The sequence below is a fragment of the Penicillium solitum genome, assembly GCF_028829755.1.
Source record: "Penicillium solitum strain IBT 25940 chromosome Unknown utg000004l_segment0_segment0, whole genome shotgun sequence".
In the NCBI taxonomy this organism is placed as follows: domain Eukaryota; kingdom Fungi; phylum Ascomycota; class Eurotiomycetes; order Eurotiales; family Aspergillaceae; genus Penicillium; species Penicillium solitum.
The window spans coordinates 2,236,790-2,252,418 of NW_027072124.1; the positions used below are offsets into that span (position 1 = coordinate 2,236,790).

At 45.2% G+C, this 15,629-nt stretch overlaps 6 protein-coding genes across 6 annotated transcripts; 5 read left to right on the forward strand and 1 right to left on the reverse strand.

Annotated features, from left to right (window-relative positions):
- Window positions 1-1,869: 1,869 nt before the first annotated feature.
- On the forward strand, window positions 1,870-2,157 carry N7455_006840 (uncharacterized protein; the record flags this gene model as incomplete). Its single annotated transcript, XM_065605441.1, has 1 exon — window positions 1,870-2,157. One exon carries the CDS (start codon window positions 1,870-1,872, stop codon window positions 2,155-2,157), a length of 288 nt encoding a protein of 95 aa, XP_065461295.1.
- Window positions 2,158-2,547: 390 nt separating this feature from the next.
- N7455_006841 (cysteine hydrolase family protein) lies at window positions 2,548-3,012 on the forward strand (the record flags this gene model as incomplete). Its single annotated transcript, XM_040953534.2, has 4 exons — window positions 2,548-2,561; window positions 2,690-2,809; window positions 2,874-2,894; window positions 2,958-3,012. 4 exons carry the CDS (start codon window positions 2,548-2,550, stop codon window positions 3,010-3,012), a joined length of 210 nt encoding a protein of 69 aa, XP_040815984.2.
- Window positions 3,013-3,534: 522 nt separating this feature from the next.
- N7455_006842 (uncharacterized protein) lies at window positions 3,535-4,756 on the forward strand (the record flags this gene model as incomplete). The annotated part of the gene is made up of 2 exons (XM_040953526.2): window positions 3,535-3,796; window positions 3,861-4,756. 2 exons carry the CDS (start codon window positions 3,535-3,537, stop codon window positions 4,754-4,756), a joined length of 1,158 nt encoding a protein of 385 aa, XP_040815991.2.
- A 1,380-nt stretch (window positions 4,757-6,136) lies between these two features.
- N7455_006843 (uncharacterized protein) lies at window positions 6,137-7,946 on the forward strand (the record flags this gene model as incomplete). Its single annotated transcript, XM_065605442.1, has 9 exons — window positions 6,137-6,175; window positions 6,237-6,264; window positions 6,334-6,368; window positions 7,152-7,179; window positions 7,248-7,282; window positions 7,350-7,486; window positions 7,634-7,689; window positions 7,761-7,780; window positions 7,857-7,946. 9 exons carry the CDS (start codon window positions 6,137-6,139, stop codon window positions 7,944-7,946), a joined length of 468 nt encoding a protein of 155 aa, XP_065461296.1.
- Window positions 7,947-10,448: 2,502 nt separating this feature from the next.
- N7455_006844 (OsmC family protein) lies at window positions 10,449-10,997 on the reverse strand (the record flags this gene model as incomplete). Its single annotated transcript, XM_040953480.2, has 1 exon — window positions 10,449-10,997. One exon carries the CDS (start codon window positions 10,995-10,997, stop codon window positions 10,449-10,451), a length of 549 nt encoding a protein of 182 aa, XP_040815854.2.
- A 970-nt stretch (window positions 10,998-11,967) lies between these two features.
- N7455_006845 (endopolyphosphatase) lies at window positions 11,968-14,162 on the forward strand (the record flags this gene model as incomplete). The annotated part of the gene is made up of 2 exons (XM_040953707.2): window positions 11,968-12,376; window positions 12,436-14,162. Exons 1-2 carry the CDS (start codon window positions 12,217-12,219, stop codon window positions 14,160-14,162), a joined length of 1,887 nt encoding a protein of 628 aa, XP_040816037.2. The 5' UTR covers window positions 11,968-12,216.
- Window positions 14,163-15,629: the final 1,467 nt, after the last annotated feature.

The window sequence follows — 15,629 nt, forward strand, 5'->3', positions numbered from 1 at the left end:
AGTGCACATCAAACGATGTTGTGAGAAACAGTCCGGGGTAGGGAAGGAAATCTTGCGGGTGGATATCCTAGAGTTCTGGAGTTCTGGGGTCGGGTGTCCACTCGGACGAAAGCAAGCTAACGAGCAACCAGTCCCGACGCTCGTCGGGAATCAGCGGGCCTCGGCCCTTTTTTCCTACAAGTCGGTCGACATGAGTGTAGGGTCGTAGTACGGGCGACTAAGTATGCCACCTTTGACTTAATTATTATTGGTTCATATTGCCAGCAGTAATTTAGTAATCCACCCTTAGTATACAGTCAAAATTGTACCAACTTACCTGCCATATGCATACTCCATCAATTTATTGATACAATGTAAGTTTGTTTAATTGATAATCTACTACTGTATACTCTATAGACATTTTGTACTGTGTTGAACAAATTTGCTTTTATTATTATTTTAGGCCCTCTGAAAAGCATGTCAAATTGACAAAATCCACAATCTCTCCACGGGTCCACCCGTGGACGGGTAAGGGTATAGATGACTAACAATCACATATGTCCGTGGACTTTCCAAGGTTTGTACTCCGTATGGAGTACGCCATTATAGCGGTCCGTAGATTTTCCGGGTTCGCATACCTTGTATTCTCACTATGTATAAACACTAGTTATGGTATTCGACAGTATATTAAATTGGAGTATAATATATACATTCGTATACAGAATTAAATGATGCAGCACCCTAAAAAAAAGAGTGAAAGCGGACACGTCGTATGAACCAATAATAATTAAGTCAAAGGTGGCATACTTCCAAGGTTAGTCGCCCGTAGTAGGGTCCTGGCATACATGGTTTCTTACCGTCTTGTTGGGGCTGAGAGGCAAACTTCGAATGATAACATACGTTTATGCGCTGGAATTGTTAATCCCTTGTTCGCTAGACCATACGTATACTTTGAATACATCTTGTTTAGGTAAGAGAATGACTCTTCATACACCCGCCAGACTAATTTTTGGAGATTGGGTCAATATGGCATGTCTTTGGGTACAGAGCACGGAGTACTATAAGGATGGATGTATTGAACTTAGATCGGCGCTTTGAAAGCTGTCGACATTAAACCCTTCGCAAACAATCAATATTATTCAGGTATATTCTGCTATATACTCCCGAATGTTTAACATGATTAGGTCCTAGCCGTATACAGAATACTCCGTACGGAGTAAGTCATAAAGTCAAGCCTCGCTGGACATTGGCACCGCGCTATGGAAGTCTATGATGACGGCCCCAACGCTTGGAGTGCGTATACACAGTCTACACTTCGACCCGAACAAATCTCTACCTAGGTACTTTGCTTTTCTCACCAACCCCGAATTAAGATCACGAAGTCTATCATTCTGAAATAAGTTGGGCTGACCATTAAAATAAAACAGATGTCAGAAATATCTGCCAGGAGTGATCAACAACCTTGGAACCCTCCAGTTAGCTGTAGTCACAAATTGTGATTAACTCTCCCATAGAGCCATCAAAGCAGGCGCGTCATTTCCCCGATCACTCTTGCAAGTTTCGTTCGTGTTATGGGTGAAGTTAACAAATTGGTGACATATTCCCCTAGTCGAAGGGAGAAACTCCCTCTCGGATGCTTCAAAACAACCAAGCTCCTCCACTCATCAAGAATTCATGAACACCGACTTCTCTTTTTTCTATTTCTGCGACTCTCTGCTGATTCTCCGAAACGATCACCTTTCTAGGGGAAATATCGTGACCATCGTGCAGAATTTTAGCCGAAATCACCCAGAAAGACTCTACCCGATCATACCTACTTGCAGAATACATTTCGCACCTAGCTATATCCTCCAACGAACCGCCGTTAACCACATACCTCTCGAAATTCCTATGGCTACGAAGTTGTCATACAATGCTCTTTACCGGAGCGAAAGGGACGCGAAAATTACGGTAGCTATACCAACATCCGGAAAGACCCAGGGTGCTCTAACAGGACGTGTTGCCATTTCCTCGGGCGATTTCGAACTCTGCAGCAGATTTTATCACCGGATACAGACCAAATTAGCCAGTGCACCAGGCCAAGCTACGGCAGATGCTGGATATTATGTGTCATACTACAGTGTCAGAACAAGGCTGCTCATTGCGCACTCGGATGCAGAGCTACCCAGTCGTGTTTAGTCCTTACCTTTTTTTTCTGGGATGATTTTCCCTAAGCAAAGAGCGGTAGAAAGATAACTAGTACAACTTTTCGGGATATCGGCTTGACATTAAATTGGTTATTTAGTACGACAACCTTGGAAACACACCTGGGCATTTCCTTAAATTTGTTAGCATGTTAGGGACCTGGGATTGTTCTGGTGACTGAACGTCCTCAATACAATTACAAACACAACACGGTTCGAACATATGCATAAATACAGCATATGTTACTTCGGAGAGAGGTCAAAAAACATGTAAAAGAATGTTATTTTCCAATAAAATTTGCTACAATCATTCACGGATATCTTTCAGTATTCTCCCAAATTCCAACTCTGTCACGACCTTCTTCCAAGGGCAGAAACATGTATCATGACGCAGCGACTGTAATTTGCTTACTTAGGTATTTCTGCCAACTAGTTAAATGCTGATACATGTCTGTTACACGCGGCCTGCATATTCAGTTCACCAGATAGTATGCACGAAGGCATTGATAACTTACCATCCTATATAGTTCGTTTTCGAATACCGACCTGGACTTTCAGTTGCGACAACGTGAGATTAAGAGATTAGTTTTTGTGGGATTAACTGCCAACACTTATCTCGAGTCTACTGCGCGCCATGCCTACGAGTTGTAAGTAGCTAAGGACGAGCAAGCATTTTTTTAAGTATAACCCACTAATTGGCTATTATTATAGGGGCTACCAGGTGAAAATGCTGTAAGGATTCCTTTCGTTTCATTGAGTCAAATCATCTGAGTAACTGATACATTGTCCTAACAGGAAAGACGCTACTGCTGGTGGTCGAAAGAGCTTACAGATGTGGCGACGGACTTGATTTGGCCATTGTTTGCACAGGTTATGACAGTGAATGATTGGGTGAACGAATGCTCTTGATACGGAGGATTTCTAGCATAGTCGGGGAACGGAGGGATGAAGGATGATGAAGCATGCGCGGAATGAGGTGTAGTATATTCAAGATTATAGAAAACTTACAAAAAAAAATTGAAAAGCCTGGAACATTGATTTTACGATTGAAGCCCTGTTAGATCCATATGCAAACTATACATCGGTACGGAGTACATAGTGACAAAAATCTGGCAGTACGACCATGTAAGGTATGGCACTAGGTATGATATTTGTCATTCTCTAAGAAAAAGTTGAAGGTTAACGGGACAATCTGACTAAGCTTATGTATGCACCTGACCTTTCTGTAAAAATTTAATTTGTCATCATTTGGTCAGGTCGTTGATTATTAATTGCTCAACCACGCCCGACGGACGGAGACAGATCCAGACTTCCCGTTGGCTACCCCTAAATTTCAACCTAAATCCCTGAACTCCCTGTGTCAGTAGACACAATGCCGGCGAGGAACCCGAGAAAGGCGAAGGCGCAGCCAAAAAGCCCGATACGTGGTGTGCGAAGCAAAAGACAACGCCGCCCCTCGGAGACCCCTGAGATTGGCGATCAGGGCAATAATCGAGATGCCCAGCAAAACCAACCCCAAAGTATTGATTCGGACACAAACGAAGCAACCCGATCTCTTAATTGGGCTATGATAGTCGCCAATGTTGCTGAACAGCCATATCCTTCCCAAATCCAACAATACAAAGAATGGAGAAGTGCGTACCGTTCTCTTTCGAAGCAGATCTCAATGGATGCCCTCGAAAACTAAACTGCGTATAGGAGCTGGTTCAAAGCGCGAAGACTACTGCTGCATCTGCCATAAATCCGAGCGTCTCGAGAATTGTCATACCTGCAAACTCGCATTCCATCGCGAGTGCTTACCCGCAGGCTGCGCACGTAATTCCTATGACCACCTTTTTTGTTTGATATGCGTCCGTCGAGGCTGGGACAAAGCACCTCCAGTGCTTACACCACCCGCTTCTCCTCAGCTTGCCCCCGTCCAAATTCATGATCCTCCCAGCCATGCAACCAATGGGACCAACTCGAATGCTTCGCCGATTTCTCTACTAGGTCCTGCACCAAGTCTAGGACTGCAACGAGAGTGGTTTCAGACCCAATACGCTCTAGGAGAATCGCAGCCTAATGCAGTTGATCGAGATACAACCCACGATGTAACATATCCAGGGCCTGCTGGTCAGACCGCTACAGAGAGCCTCCAACCCACTGGACGTAAACGAAAATCGCGACATGGGACGCTGCCCGGCGATGTGGATGCATCTCTTGCTCTCCAGACCGCTACAGGGAGCCCTCAAAGCAATCGGCGTGGGCGGAAATCGCGGTATAGCACGCTACCAACTACAGTAGATGCATCGCTTTCTGTTATATATCAGGAACTCGAATCAATCGCCATGCTCCGAGCAGAGATCGAGGAGCTACGTACCCAAAACACCCAATACGCTCAAACCATCAAAATCCACGAACAAAATCAAGTGGCTCTGAGGAGAGACCTGGCCACATTGCGAGAGAATGCCACCAACTCTGAAAGTACCACCAAGGAAATCAGTGATCTACGAGAAAGAAATGCAGCTTTAGAGGCTGAAATGCTGGCTTCAAGAGAGCAGACAGCTGCGGCAAAGGAACTAAAGGAAAGACTCGCGCAGTTGCTCAACACCTAAGCCTTAGAAGTTTAAGTTCTCGTTTAGCCTATCAAGGACTAAATCGATTTTCCTTTTCATGTGTGCAAATGATAGGGCCACCTTGTACAATAACATAGGTCCATGTGTCCATACATCCATGACCATGACCTCGGGGGATTTACATCCCTTTTGAATAAAACAAGTTAAGTTAGTATAGGGATTTGGAAGCTTAGCATAGTTAGTTCACCGTACCCTTGCTTCCGCGGTCTTCTACTTCTCATGGCGTTAGATGTTGACGAACCTCCCTTTTCCATATTCCTTTTCCATATTCCTTCTTATTTAGTCTGCCGATTGGTAATCTCTTCTAGATATCGACATCAATATAGCCTTGAAGTACCGAAGCCGTCAGCCACTTGGCTATGAACTATTAGAAAGCGTCTTGTGGTGTTGTCTTCCATCCATGAATTGTAAATAATATCTGTAAAGGCATCTTTTGTAGGAGACTCTCGGTGTAGTATGCTACTTTATGGCCCTCCACTTGCACTCAAGTGAACACGGCTTGCCGATGCAGTTTGCTACGCCTTTGTCTGTTTATGAATGCTTTGTTGGTTCCCTTCGCACCCCTCTCTTTGTAGCCTGGTATTGGCCTTCATGAAGCTATATAAATGGATCCATGGCCGCAAGTGTTCTCTATCTTTAATATTTCCTTCATCATTCCCTTTTGCTTTCACACGTATATTCTATCTATATCTACGTGTATCAATTACCACACCATCCTGAAGTTGGAAATTATCTTGCGGAGACTGTATATACTCAAATTTCCCCTCCGTTGAGGTAGATATCCCTTATATCATTTTCTTCATATATTTTATCTACGTCTATCAACTACATTATCACTTAGATACATCAGGCTGTCTAAGACTCTATATACTCGAATATCTCTCAGATAACTTTCACATATACCTCACTTTTCTATTCAATTAGGCGAGATGATGTTTTCCAATACTAGTCTAGTCTTAGTCTAGGATTATGGATGGTGGGTCAACTATTCCCTCCATCGGATATTGCTCACTTCATATCTCAGGTAACATGAAGACACTGAGGAACTCGGTCTTTATAACCAATTTATCATAGACTGATAAAAATATTCAGAAGCCTCTGGGGTTTATAGAGAGATCTTGAAGGGGAGATTCATGCTGGTGTAGACAACCATCTGCTCGTTGGACATGCCCAGGTATGCACCCCCTCTTCCACTTGTCCTTTCTCTCATCCTTTCCATTTTTTCTCCTTCTTCCATCTTCCCAATTCCAGGATCTCTTATTTCTTTTTCCTTTACTATCCTTCCACTACCCCCAGCTTCCTTACCATTTCACATCTCTTTTTATTTCTTTCTTTACCTAACTTTCACCCAATACCAACATGTCTCTCTCACATCCGAGACCCGCGTTTGCATTTTTGGTGCGTATCTCATATTAATAAAATGTGGAAAGCGCATAACACTAACGGTGATAATCTACAGGCGAACATTCTTGGCCAGCTGGAGGCCGGTAAGTCACCCTTCCAAGCTGTTAATTTGATATTGTCACTATATCACTCACGGTTTCGCCGTTTCACAGCCGGGACACCATATTTTGAAGGTTTCATCGCTATGGTAAGCCACCAAGAATACCTCATGCTGAGTTACCCCATCGTTCTAATATCCCTGCCTATCTGTCATAGGCTTTGTCCAGTTCTTAGTCTCTATGAGGCTGTATACATGAATTTATGGCCGGAAGTGCTCTCTACCTTTAAAACTGTGTTGCTTGCTCCTTTTTGCTTCTGCGCATAGACGCTACCTACTTGTGTTAATGGCACTATCATAATAACTTGAAGTACACGCTCAAATATTCCCTCTGTTGAAGTCAGATATGTCTTATATTATTTTCACATATACCTCAATGGTCTATTCAATCAAGTGACAAGATCGTTTATAGCACTATATAGCCATGGTCCAGGATCTGTTACGGGTATTAAGACTGGGATGAGTAGCATTGAAGTGTCCCTTCCATTATGGCTGCAGAGATTGCTCATTTAAGTCCCAGATTGAGAAAAAAAAGTCCTGGTGTGTAATTTGGTGCAGACGCCTGTCCGCTGGGCATATATACGCACCTTCCCCATCCTCTTCCACCTTTCCTTTCTTCCATTTCCCTCCTCTCGTACTTTTCCTTTCTTTTATTTTCATATTTCCCCATCTCTCACTTTTTTATCACTTTCGACTTACATCCCTTTTATCAATCTGATTGTACCTTTTCCCCCATTCTTTTTTCTTCGTTTCACTGAACGTGATATTGCAACAATGAGTTCCCGAGCGGCAAGACTCGCTTTCAATTTTTACGTGTGTATCTCATACCGATGGAAGGTGAACCACGAATGATGCTGACTTGGCAATCTATAGGCCAATGTGCGCGGCCAGTTAGAGACTGGTAGGTCCCAGCTCGAAGTTCTCCCTTGGTTATTACCACAGATCACTAACGGCTTCGTCCTGGTATAGCTGGAACGAACTATTTCGATTCGTTTGTCGCCATCGTGAGCCACCAAGCATCCCCAATACTATGTGCCCCTAACTTTCTAACACCCTGCCTATCTACGGTAGCCTGGCACTCGCGCCCACATCCGCAGCGTATCTGGATTTATGCCCGCTTTGGTCGCCACCGCAACCTATGTGGAGAGTGAAAACACTGAGATTGTCCTCGGTGAGCACAGCCAGTTCGAGTCGGTTCTGGAGATGGTGTATGTTAAAGCAAACCTTGCTGAAGAGAATAATTACGCGGGAAATTGCTAATGGGCCTTCTTATATAGTGCACAGGACGGTGCCGTGAGCCACTACGAGCCATAATTCAATCTGATCATCTATTTGAACATCTCCGCGACCCTCAGTATTACCCTAGGGGCACTCCACATGGCCCGGGAGGGAGGCAGGGCCACCCTCGGTTGTATGTCTCTCTTTATGATGTACCATGTCATTTACATCAAGTCTCACACTGCTAACCTTGAAAATCCATAGTCGGCCGTTTCATCTTCCATGTGAGCTAAAGCCCTATACAAAAAAGGGTCTCATGGTCCTGTGGAACATAATGACTAACTTGATTAACTGTTATAGACCGAGGACGAAGCCTACCAGCATCTAAGGGACCGGACATTCTTCGGTCGAGGTCAACTCGTTATGGGATCAACTCGTTATGGGACTTGATAATCGCCTTTACATTGGATATGGTGTCAGTGAAGTTGTCCTATAGACCTATCTAGCCGAACGTGAATCTTGTGAGATTCCCCAAGACAATGGACACTGCTTGTGCTTCGATTGATTCTTTTATTTGAGACTAATGTTTTAGCCAGGATTTCAGTAACCCCGAGGGTTATCCTTCCTGGCTCAGTCTAATTATGACCTGTGGACCACAAATCATGCTTCGACTTGATGGTGTTACGCATAGCCCTAGGTGGCTCAAGAGCAAATCGCAGGGCACATAATTATCATCGAAACACAATCAATGCTCTCCAGGTTGGAGGTAGGAGAATCACCAGTGGTATGCCTCTTTAGGTTATACCATTTCATTATATGAAGGCTCGCATCACTAACCTTGGATATCTATAGCGGCCCGGTTCAGCTTTGCCGTAAGTTGAAAGCATCTCCAAGCCCTTACATACAGCTGCTCCTCTTTGATCTCGATGATCAACTTATCCTGATCAAAATGCCATCTCCCGAACATTCGACCGCAATCAGTGCCGTGGACGACGCAAGTTCCGTTGGGTTTAAAGGGTTTATACCAGCGGTTACCTGCCCTCTTGTTCTATCAGAAAATAATGGTGCAAGTGAAGTGATTCTCTACCATTATAGCTGCTCGGCTTAGAAGATGTCTTCCGGGATTCTGCTTTCTTGGAGAGGGAAAAGAGGGCGGATTAGGTTTCTGGTGACTCCGGGGTGAGGTGAGTGCTGCCTATGTCTGCTGACAACGTTGAATGAACTTCTAATTAACCAAGAGTGAACAGCGTTGGTATCTATAGCCGCATGTTTCACCTTCAGGGTAAGCTGAAAATATCTACCCGAAGGGTTCTACATATCCACAGCACGGCTGATTTGGTTGAGTATTCTTTTCAGACCACCGATTGGAAATACATGGCCCTCGCACTGCAGGATCGAACCTTCCTCTGAGAAGGGGTGCTGTTTTTCGGAAAAGACAGCTCTACGTCCGTTATACCGTGAACGAAGAAGTTGTCTTATCGGGCTATAGCCCAACAAGAATCTTGCAAGATTTACCAAACAATGAGCACCGCTCGCGCTTCTAGTTGATTCTTTAGTTCAAAACAATGCTTTAGCTGGGATTTCGGTAACTCCAAGCGTTAGCAACTTGGCCTAGTGGTCCCCGAAACACACCCTTATACTTGATCGCTGTATAAATAGATGGCTCGCACTACTAAACTTAGATATCCATAGGTGCACGATTCACCTTCGATCCAGTGAAAGAGTAGATTGCTGAAAATTGCTCATATAGAGGAACTCCCGCCCAATTCAATTGAATTGACATCCATGGATGGCCGTAAAGTAGACAATGAGAGATAAACTGCCAAGGTAGCATTCTGCCCAGGTCACGGGTGTCTTCGTCTGATTCCTTTGTCGTGGGCAGGCGATACTGTCAGCTGCCATAGATTGAAAACCCATAGCAACCTTCTTAAAGGACTGTGCAGATATTCAGAATACGATGGTAGCTGACTCTGTTAGCATATGCAAGCGCTCTCCCCTCAAAGCCGATTGGAAATCTTTTGCGGTAAGTCAAATCAAAGAAAGATTGAAACCCAAATTTCAAAGATATCTAGATCTAACGTACTTTTTTTCCCCTCTGCTATAGATTCTCAACGCCAGTTCATAATCGATTGACCAATGCAAGCAAGCATTCGAATCATACTTCTATACGATTCAATTTTGCGTTGCGGTGTGATGAGTGGCGATTTTTCATGGCAATGGAGAAAGATTTGCATGTTCAGGAAAACTTTGCCTAGATATTTATCTTTTGGCACTTGGTTATAATACCTTCTAGCCTTTTCTTTTTCTTCTCATTTGTTAACGTCAAGATCTGAGTATCGAGATCTGAGTACAACAGAATGAATAGCTATCTAGTTTCGAGCAGCAAAATCGGATATAAAATACTGTAAAGAAAGGTTCCACAATTCCTTCCAAACATGAAGGTATCTTGTTCTTTTCGGGACTCGTAGTGCTCTCCCTGCCTTCTAACCAGGCCTTGCAATTATTACTATAATTACCACTTGGGCAGACCCTCGCTAACGAGATAAGATTAGAAGTATCACTCTCCAGCTGGACACATCAATCAATCAAAGTGCCACTAAATCCTTCAGAGCATGCAGCGCATTTCACTTTACGCATTGAGGTTACTAGAAGTTCGACTCTGGTAGATTGCGCTTATGCTAGTTGCACGGAATAGATTCAAAATGACTATCACTTAAACTTGTAAATTCAGGAGCAAAGGATAGCTTATAATAGCTCCTGAAGTGCCCAATATAGGTTGATGGGCTGGTGATTTTGTGACTCGGTGCTTTTTCAATCTTTTTCGCAGCAACTTTCGCACAAGTTTGACATTTTCAGACGTTTCATTTACCTAAAGATAGTTCACACAAGATCCATACATCTAACACATTATATTCAATCATTTTCGATGACCCTCCATTGACTTCCCACTTCTCAAAGAGGCTCATTTATCCAATCACTCGAGTAGACCACCCCGCTGTTCCTGAAAAGCGCCGTCATGGGGCAACGGCGCTCAATCTCTGCAATGAATTTTTGGAATTGAGGGTTATCATTACCCCCTCCCAAGTTACTCTGCACCCGTGCTTTCAAAGTGACGCTTTTCCAGTTCGGATTTCCTTCCTTGCCCCCGACAAACACTTCTGTGGGCAGATTTCCCTCTACCTCAACATTCCACTCGCCAATTGTGATACCAAGATCCTTTGCAACGAGAGAGCCGGTTACCTGGTTGCAGGAGCTCAAGCTAGCCAGGGAATAGGCGATTGGGGAGGGATGGGACTCCTTCCCACCGAGGACGGTATAGGCATCGGTTGAGAATTGGAACGGCTTGCCCGGGACGGAGACTTTTTGTACAAATCCGGTCCCTGTGGCGGACACTTGGACGGGGATGGTTTGGAGCCGAGAGGAAGAATTGGAGAACTGGCGGAGGCCGGAGGTTAACTTGGAAGGGCAAAATCGCCGGGTGTTCATGGAGGCTTTTGTCATTGACTGTGATCGAATGCAAAACATGCTGAAGTCTGTTTATAGTGGTCTGCTGGAGGTTGTTTCGGTTGAGGGGTTGGATGTTTCCACGGGGAGGATGAGATCGGGCTTGAAGGTTGAGCAAAGATGTTGACACAGATGCTTTGAGGGGATCAGAAAAGAAGTTGATCCCTTGAGTATTCTTGCCCTTAACTTAAATAACTCCACTCGGATCCCAAGGTCCCCAGAATATAGGCTCATTATTGATTGCCTGGCAGCTGGCGCTATAACCCGAAGGTCCTCAATGGCTTTGGCCAGTGGAGAGCCATGTACTTTGAACATCTATGTGATGCGCGGAAAGCGGAGACTGAAACCTAATTATCTATAGCGTTTCTCTTTAGCGATATTATCTTACTAAGTTTTCTATCTACAATTAAGCTATTACTAGGAGAAATAATAGGATAAAACTAGAAACCTAGAGTAATAAAGGAAAAGATCAAGATAAAATTATTTAGGTAGTATAGTAATAGGATAGACTTCTAATTTATGTATAAGCTTTCCGTACGGGTAACCCTAGATAAACAATTAATATTCTCTAGACTGCGATATCACCCGTCCATGGGCACCTAGGAGGTGCCTATCGCCCGTCCACGGTGGGCGGTAAGCTATTTAGATTTTCGAGTACCCGTCTATAACGCCTACGGCCTATAGGTATGCCTATCCGACATCGCCCATGGACGGGCGGGTGGGCATTGCCAACGGGCCTTATGTAAGCGGGAAATTGGCCCTATCGATACACTACGTAGAGGTACCTAGGTAGTTAGTACTTCGTATGGAGCACAAAGTTCAGTTCTACCCAAGTCCCCAAGGTCCCTACCAGGTTGGGCACGTGATGGAGTCATTGGCTGTCGCGTGAGCATACGGAATACAGAATGTCCATATGTCGATCTGGGGATAGTAGCATAACTCTAAATTTTGATCATTCAATGATTGAGTGATTTGAGTGATTTGAGCACAACATAAGTTACAGATAAGATCTTTTTTTACAACTTCTTCCAGAGGTCATCTTTCAAGTGTTTCTCCTTAAATTGACCATCGGTCTCTGATTGGTTGTATCTTGGAGTTGTTCGGCTACCGCACCCGCCTAGTGACGTGACCGTGCAGATAAGATATTTGCCCAAAATATTCCGAGCTTTCGACCTTCACTCTTCTCTCTTGGTGTACCAGTTGGTTTAGAGGACTCATGCAGTCAATTTTCTTGCTGCTGGGCCTCTTTGCCGACGCCATCTCCGCCAGCCCCTTGGGGCAACAGCCGTTGGGCCATATTAGTCCAACGGACCTGCCTGGGAAGCTGGTGGAGGGTTTGCGCAAACCTGTACGCGGACGATTCTTGCATATAACTGGTGAGGGGACAGTTCTCAACGTTCGTGTTTCTGTGCCGTGACACCATGCTGACCAACAGATTTTCATCCCGACCGCCTCTACAAGCCCGGAACCTCGATCGATCGCTCGTGCCACCGTGGTAAAGGCCCCGCGGGGTATTTTGGAGCTGAGGGCACAGAATGCGATTCACCCCTATCACTTGTCAACGAGACATATCGCTGGATCGAAGAAAATTTGAAGGATGAGATTGATTTTGTGATTTGGACCGGCGATTCTGTCCGACACGATAATGACGAAAAGCTCCCTCGCACGGCAGATGAGATTATGGAATTGAATGCATTCCTCTCTCAAAAATGGGTTAGCATTTTCGGCGAGGAGGATGTTCGTGAGACCTCGAATGCCGCGCCCAAGATGTCGATCCCTGTGATCCCGACATTCGGCAACAACGATATTATGCCCCACAACATCTTCAACGAGGGCCCCAACAAATGGACAAAGCGCTTTGCGGAGATATGGAACCCATTCATCCCAGAAGATCAGCGTCACACCTTCGTTGAGGGCGGTTGGTTCACCACGGAGGTGGTCCCCGGTCGGCTAGCGGTCATCAGCTTAAACACTATGTACTTTTTCGATTCCAACAGTGCGGTGGATGGATGCAACGCCAAGTCGGAACCTGGATACGAGCACATGGAGTGGTTGCGGGTGCAGCTGAAAATCCTGCGCAGTCGCAACATGAAAGCCATCCTCATGGGCCATGTCCCCCCGGCCCGGTCAAGCGAGAAAAAGAACTGGGATGAGACATGTTGGCAAAAATATACGCTCTGGATGCACCAGTACCGTGACGTTGTTGTCGGTAGCTTTTACGGCCATATGAACATCGATCACTTCATGCTCCAGGATAGCAACAAAGTCAAGATTGATTCCAAGGCGGAGGGGAAGGTGTCAATCAACTCGAAAACCGACTACCTCCAGTCGCTCCGAAACCAATGGTCCTCATTGCCATCTCCTCCGTCAGGCCTTTTCGAGGACCTTGACTCCATGTCAAATTTGGAGGATCTCTCGGAAGTTGAGTCGGTGAAGAAAGACAAGAGGGGCAAAAAGAAGGAAAAGAAGAAGCAAAAGTTCTTGGACAAGATTGGGGGCCCATGGGCAGAACGATACAGTGTATCGCTCGTAGCTCCCAGTTTAGTCCCGAACTTCTTCCCCAGTTTGCGCGTGGTCGACTACAATGTCACGGGATTGGATGATGTCGCACATGGGGTGGAATTGCTCACAGATGAGGTTGACGATACCACTTTCGGAGTCGACCATGCTGCAATTGATACACCGGAAACCAGCGACGATTCTCTGGCTGCCCCCGAAATTCAGAAGAAGAAACAGAAGGGCAAGGGCAAGAAAAAGAAACCCAAGTTCAAAGTCCCCGAGCCCCCATCCTCAACCGCTCCTCCGGGCCCTGCATACTCCAACCAAGCGTTCACCTTGCTCGGCTACACCCAATACTACTCGAATCTAACCAAAATCCACGAACAAATCGCGGCAGGCAAACGAGGCGATGATCCTCGTATCGACTACGAGATCGAGTACACCACAAACGATGACGTGTATCAAATGAAAGACCTGACAGTACGCAGCTTCTTCCAACTCGCAGCCAGAATTGGCGAGGAAGAAGCTGAGGCAAAACAGACCGACGTCAATAGCGAAGATGCTGATTGGTCTGTTGCTAAGAAAAAGCCAGTAAACAATGTCTGGCGGGCTTTCTTGAGGCGCGCATTTGTTGGATTCCCAGTTGATGACCTGGATGAATAGAGTGATTTTGCTTTAGCGTCTTTCTTTTCTCTTTGGATACTTTTGCATTCAGGATACATAGCCTGCATCTCAGGCTTAAACAGTGGAGACTTGTGCTATCACAAGATGTTATTCTAGATTATGACCATCGTTCAATGTTGGATATGGAATACAGGATCGAAGTAAAAGTACAGCAAATAAAAAACCCCCAAATTATCAAATTCTACATTGTCTGCAACTTTTTACAATTCTACAATGGACTTGTCTAATTGGGCGATCAGCAAGGGCATCTGGCGGTGTAACAGGTTGGATACTGTACCTTTGGGAACACAACGTCAACAGAACTGCAGTTCATCAATGTATTATTCGTTGATATGTCTATGTATCTTAAGTACATACATAGATGTTGTACAATGATCACTACAAACTTGTCACTTCCATCACATCACATAGGTGGATTTCCATCGTGACCATAATTACCCCCAATACCCACAATCACAGCCACTGCCAGCGTGGCAGTCCGTGCTAGCAAGGTTTAGATTAATGCCCAGGTACATTCAAAGTAATCTGGCCCGAGGACTTGGGCACTTAGCTGGGGAGAATGGTCCTGGAACAAGTAAATTCCTAGCCAATCTACGATGCTGCCCTAATTGTTTTTTTGCCTTGAGCCGCTGCCACGTAGCAAGCCCGTCATCACCATTTAGTGAACAGGCTCAAGTTAACATCACACGCAAAAACCAGACTAGTGCAGGACAGCACAACATTCGCTAGATTGTACCAGAGTGAGATGGCTTGCCACTGGGTATCGCAATTGCACAAGCCCTACTTCGTCATAGACCTGATACAAATAGAGCACCACCTCCACTTCTAGCACATCTGTAATCAATTTTGTACAATTTCATACAATTCTTGTTGATTATTGTGGGACTTCAAGACAGACTAGTAAATAATTACTATACAGTACTCCATCCTTCCGCATATCTTCCAACCCGATCTCTTCGTCATATCAGGGGAAATCCCCACGCAGCTAGCACGACCTTGCATTTCTACGTCAAAAATCTTTCAATTTTCTGATTCTCTTTTAATCCGTGGACTTTGACTTCTTACGAGCAGCCCTAACACTTACAATAACAATTCTAACCCCCCCCCCCCCCCCCCCCGTGCTCCTAGCTCGAGCCCCCGAGCTAGTAGCTTCATACCCGAGACACAGTCCCTCCAATTCCCAATTCCTTCCCCGCACAGACTTCGCTGGCACCCAAAATCGTCGCATTTCGCCTCTGCCCCCCCTACTTTGCCGGCCACACGATGCGTCAAGTTTACTTGCAATCTAGCCACGAGCTCCGTCACTCCATTGTCTGCTCCTTGCGTTGTTAGCCGAATTCCCAGCCACGATACAGCGTGAATACGACATTCGGAACTCAGCCGTCGCTAGTCCGAAACGGGAAATATTGATTCGATTGATCGGACAGCGTTGTTCCGCACTGTGTC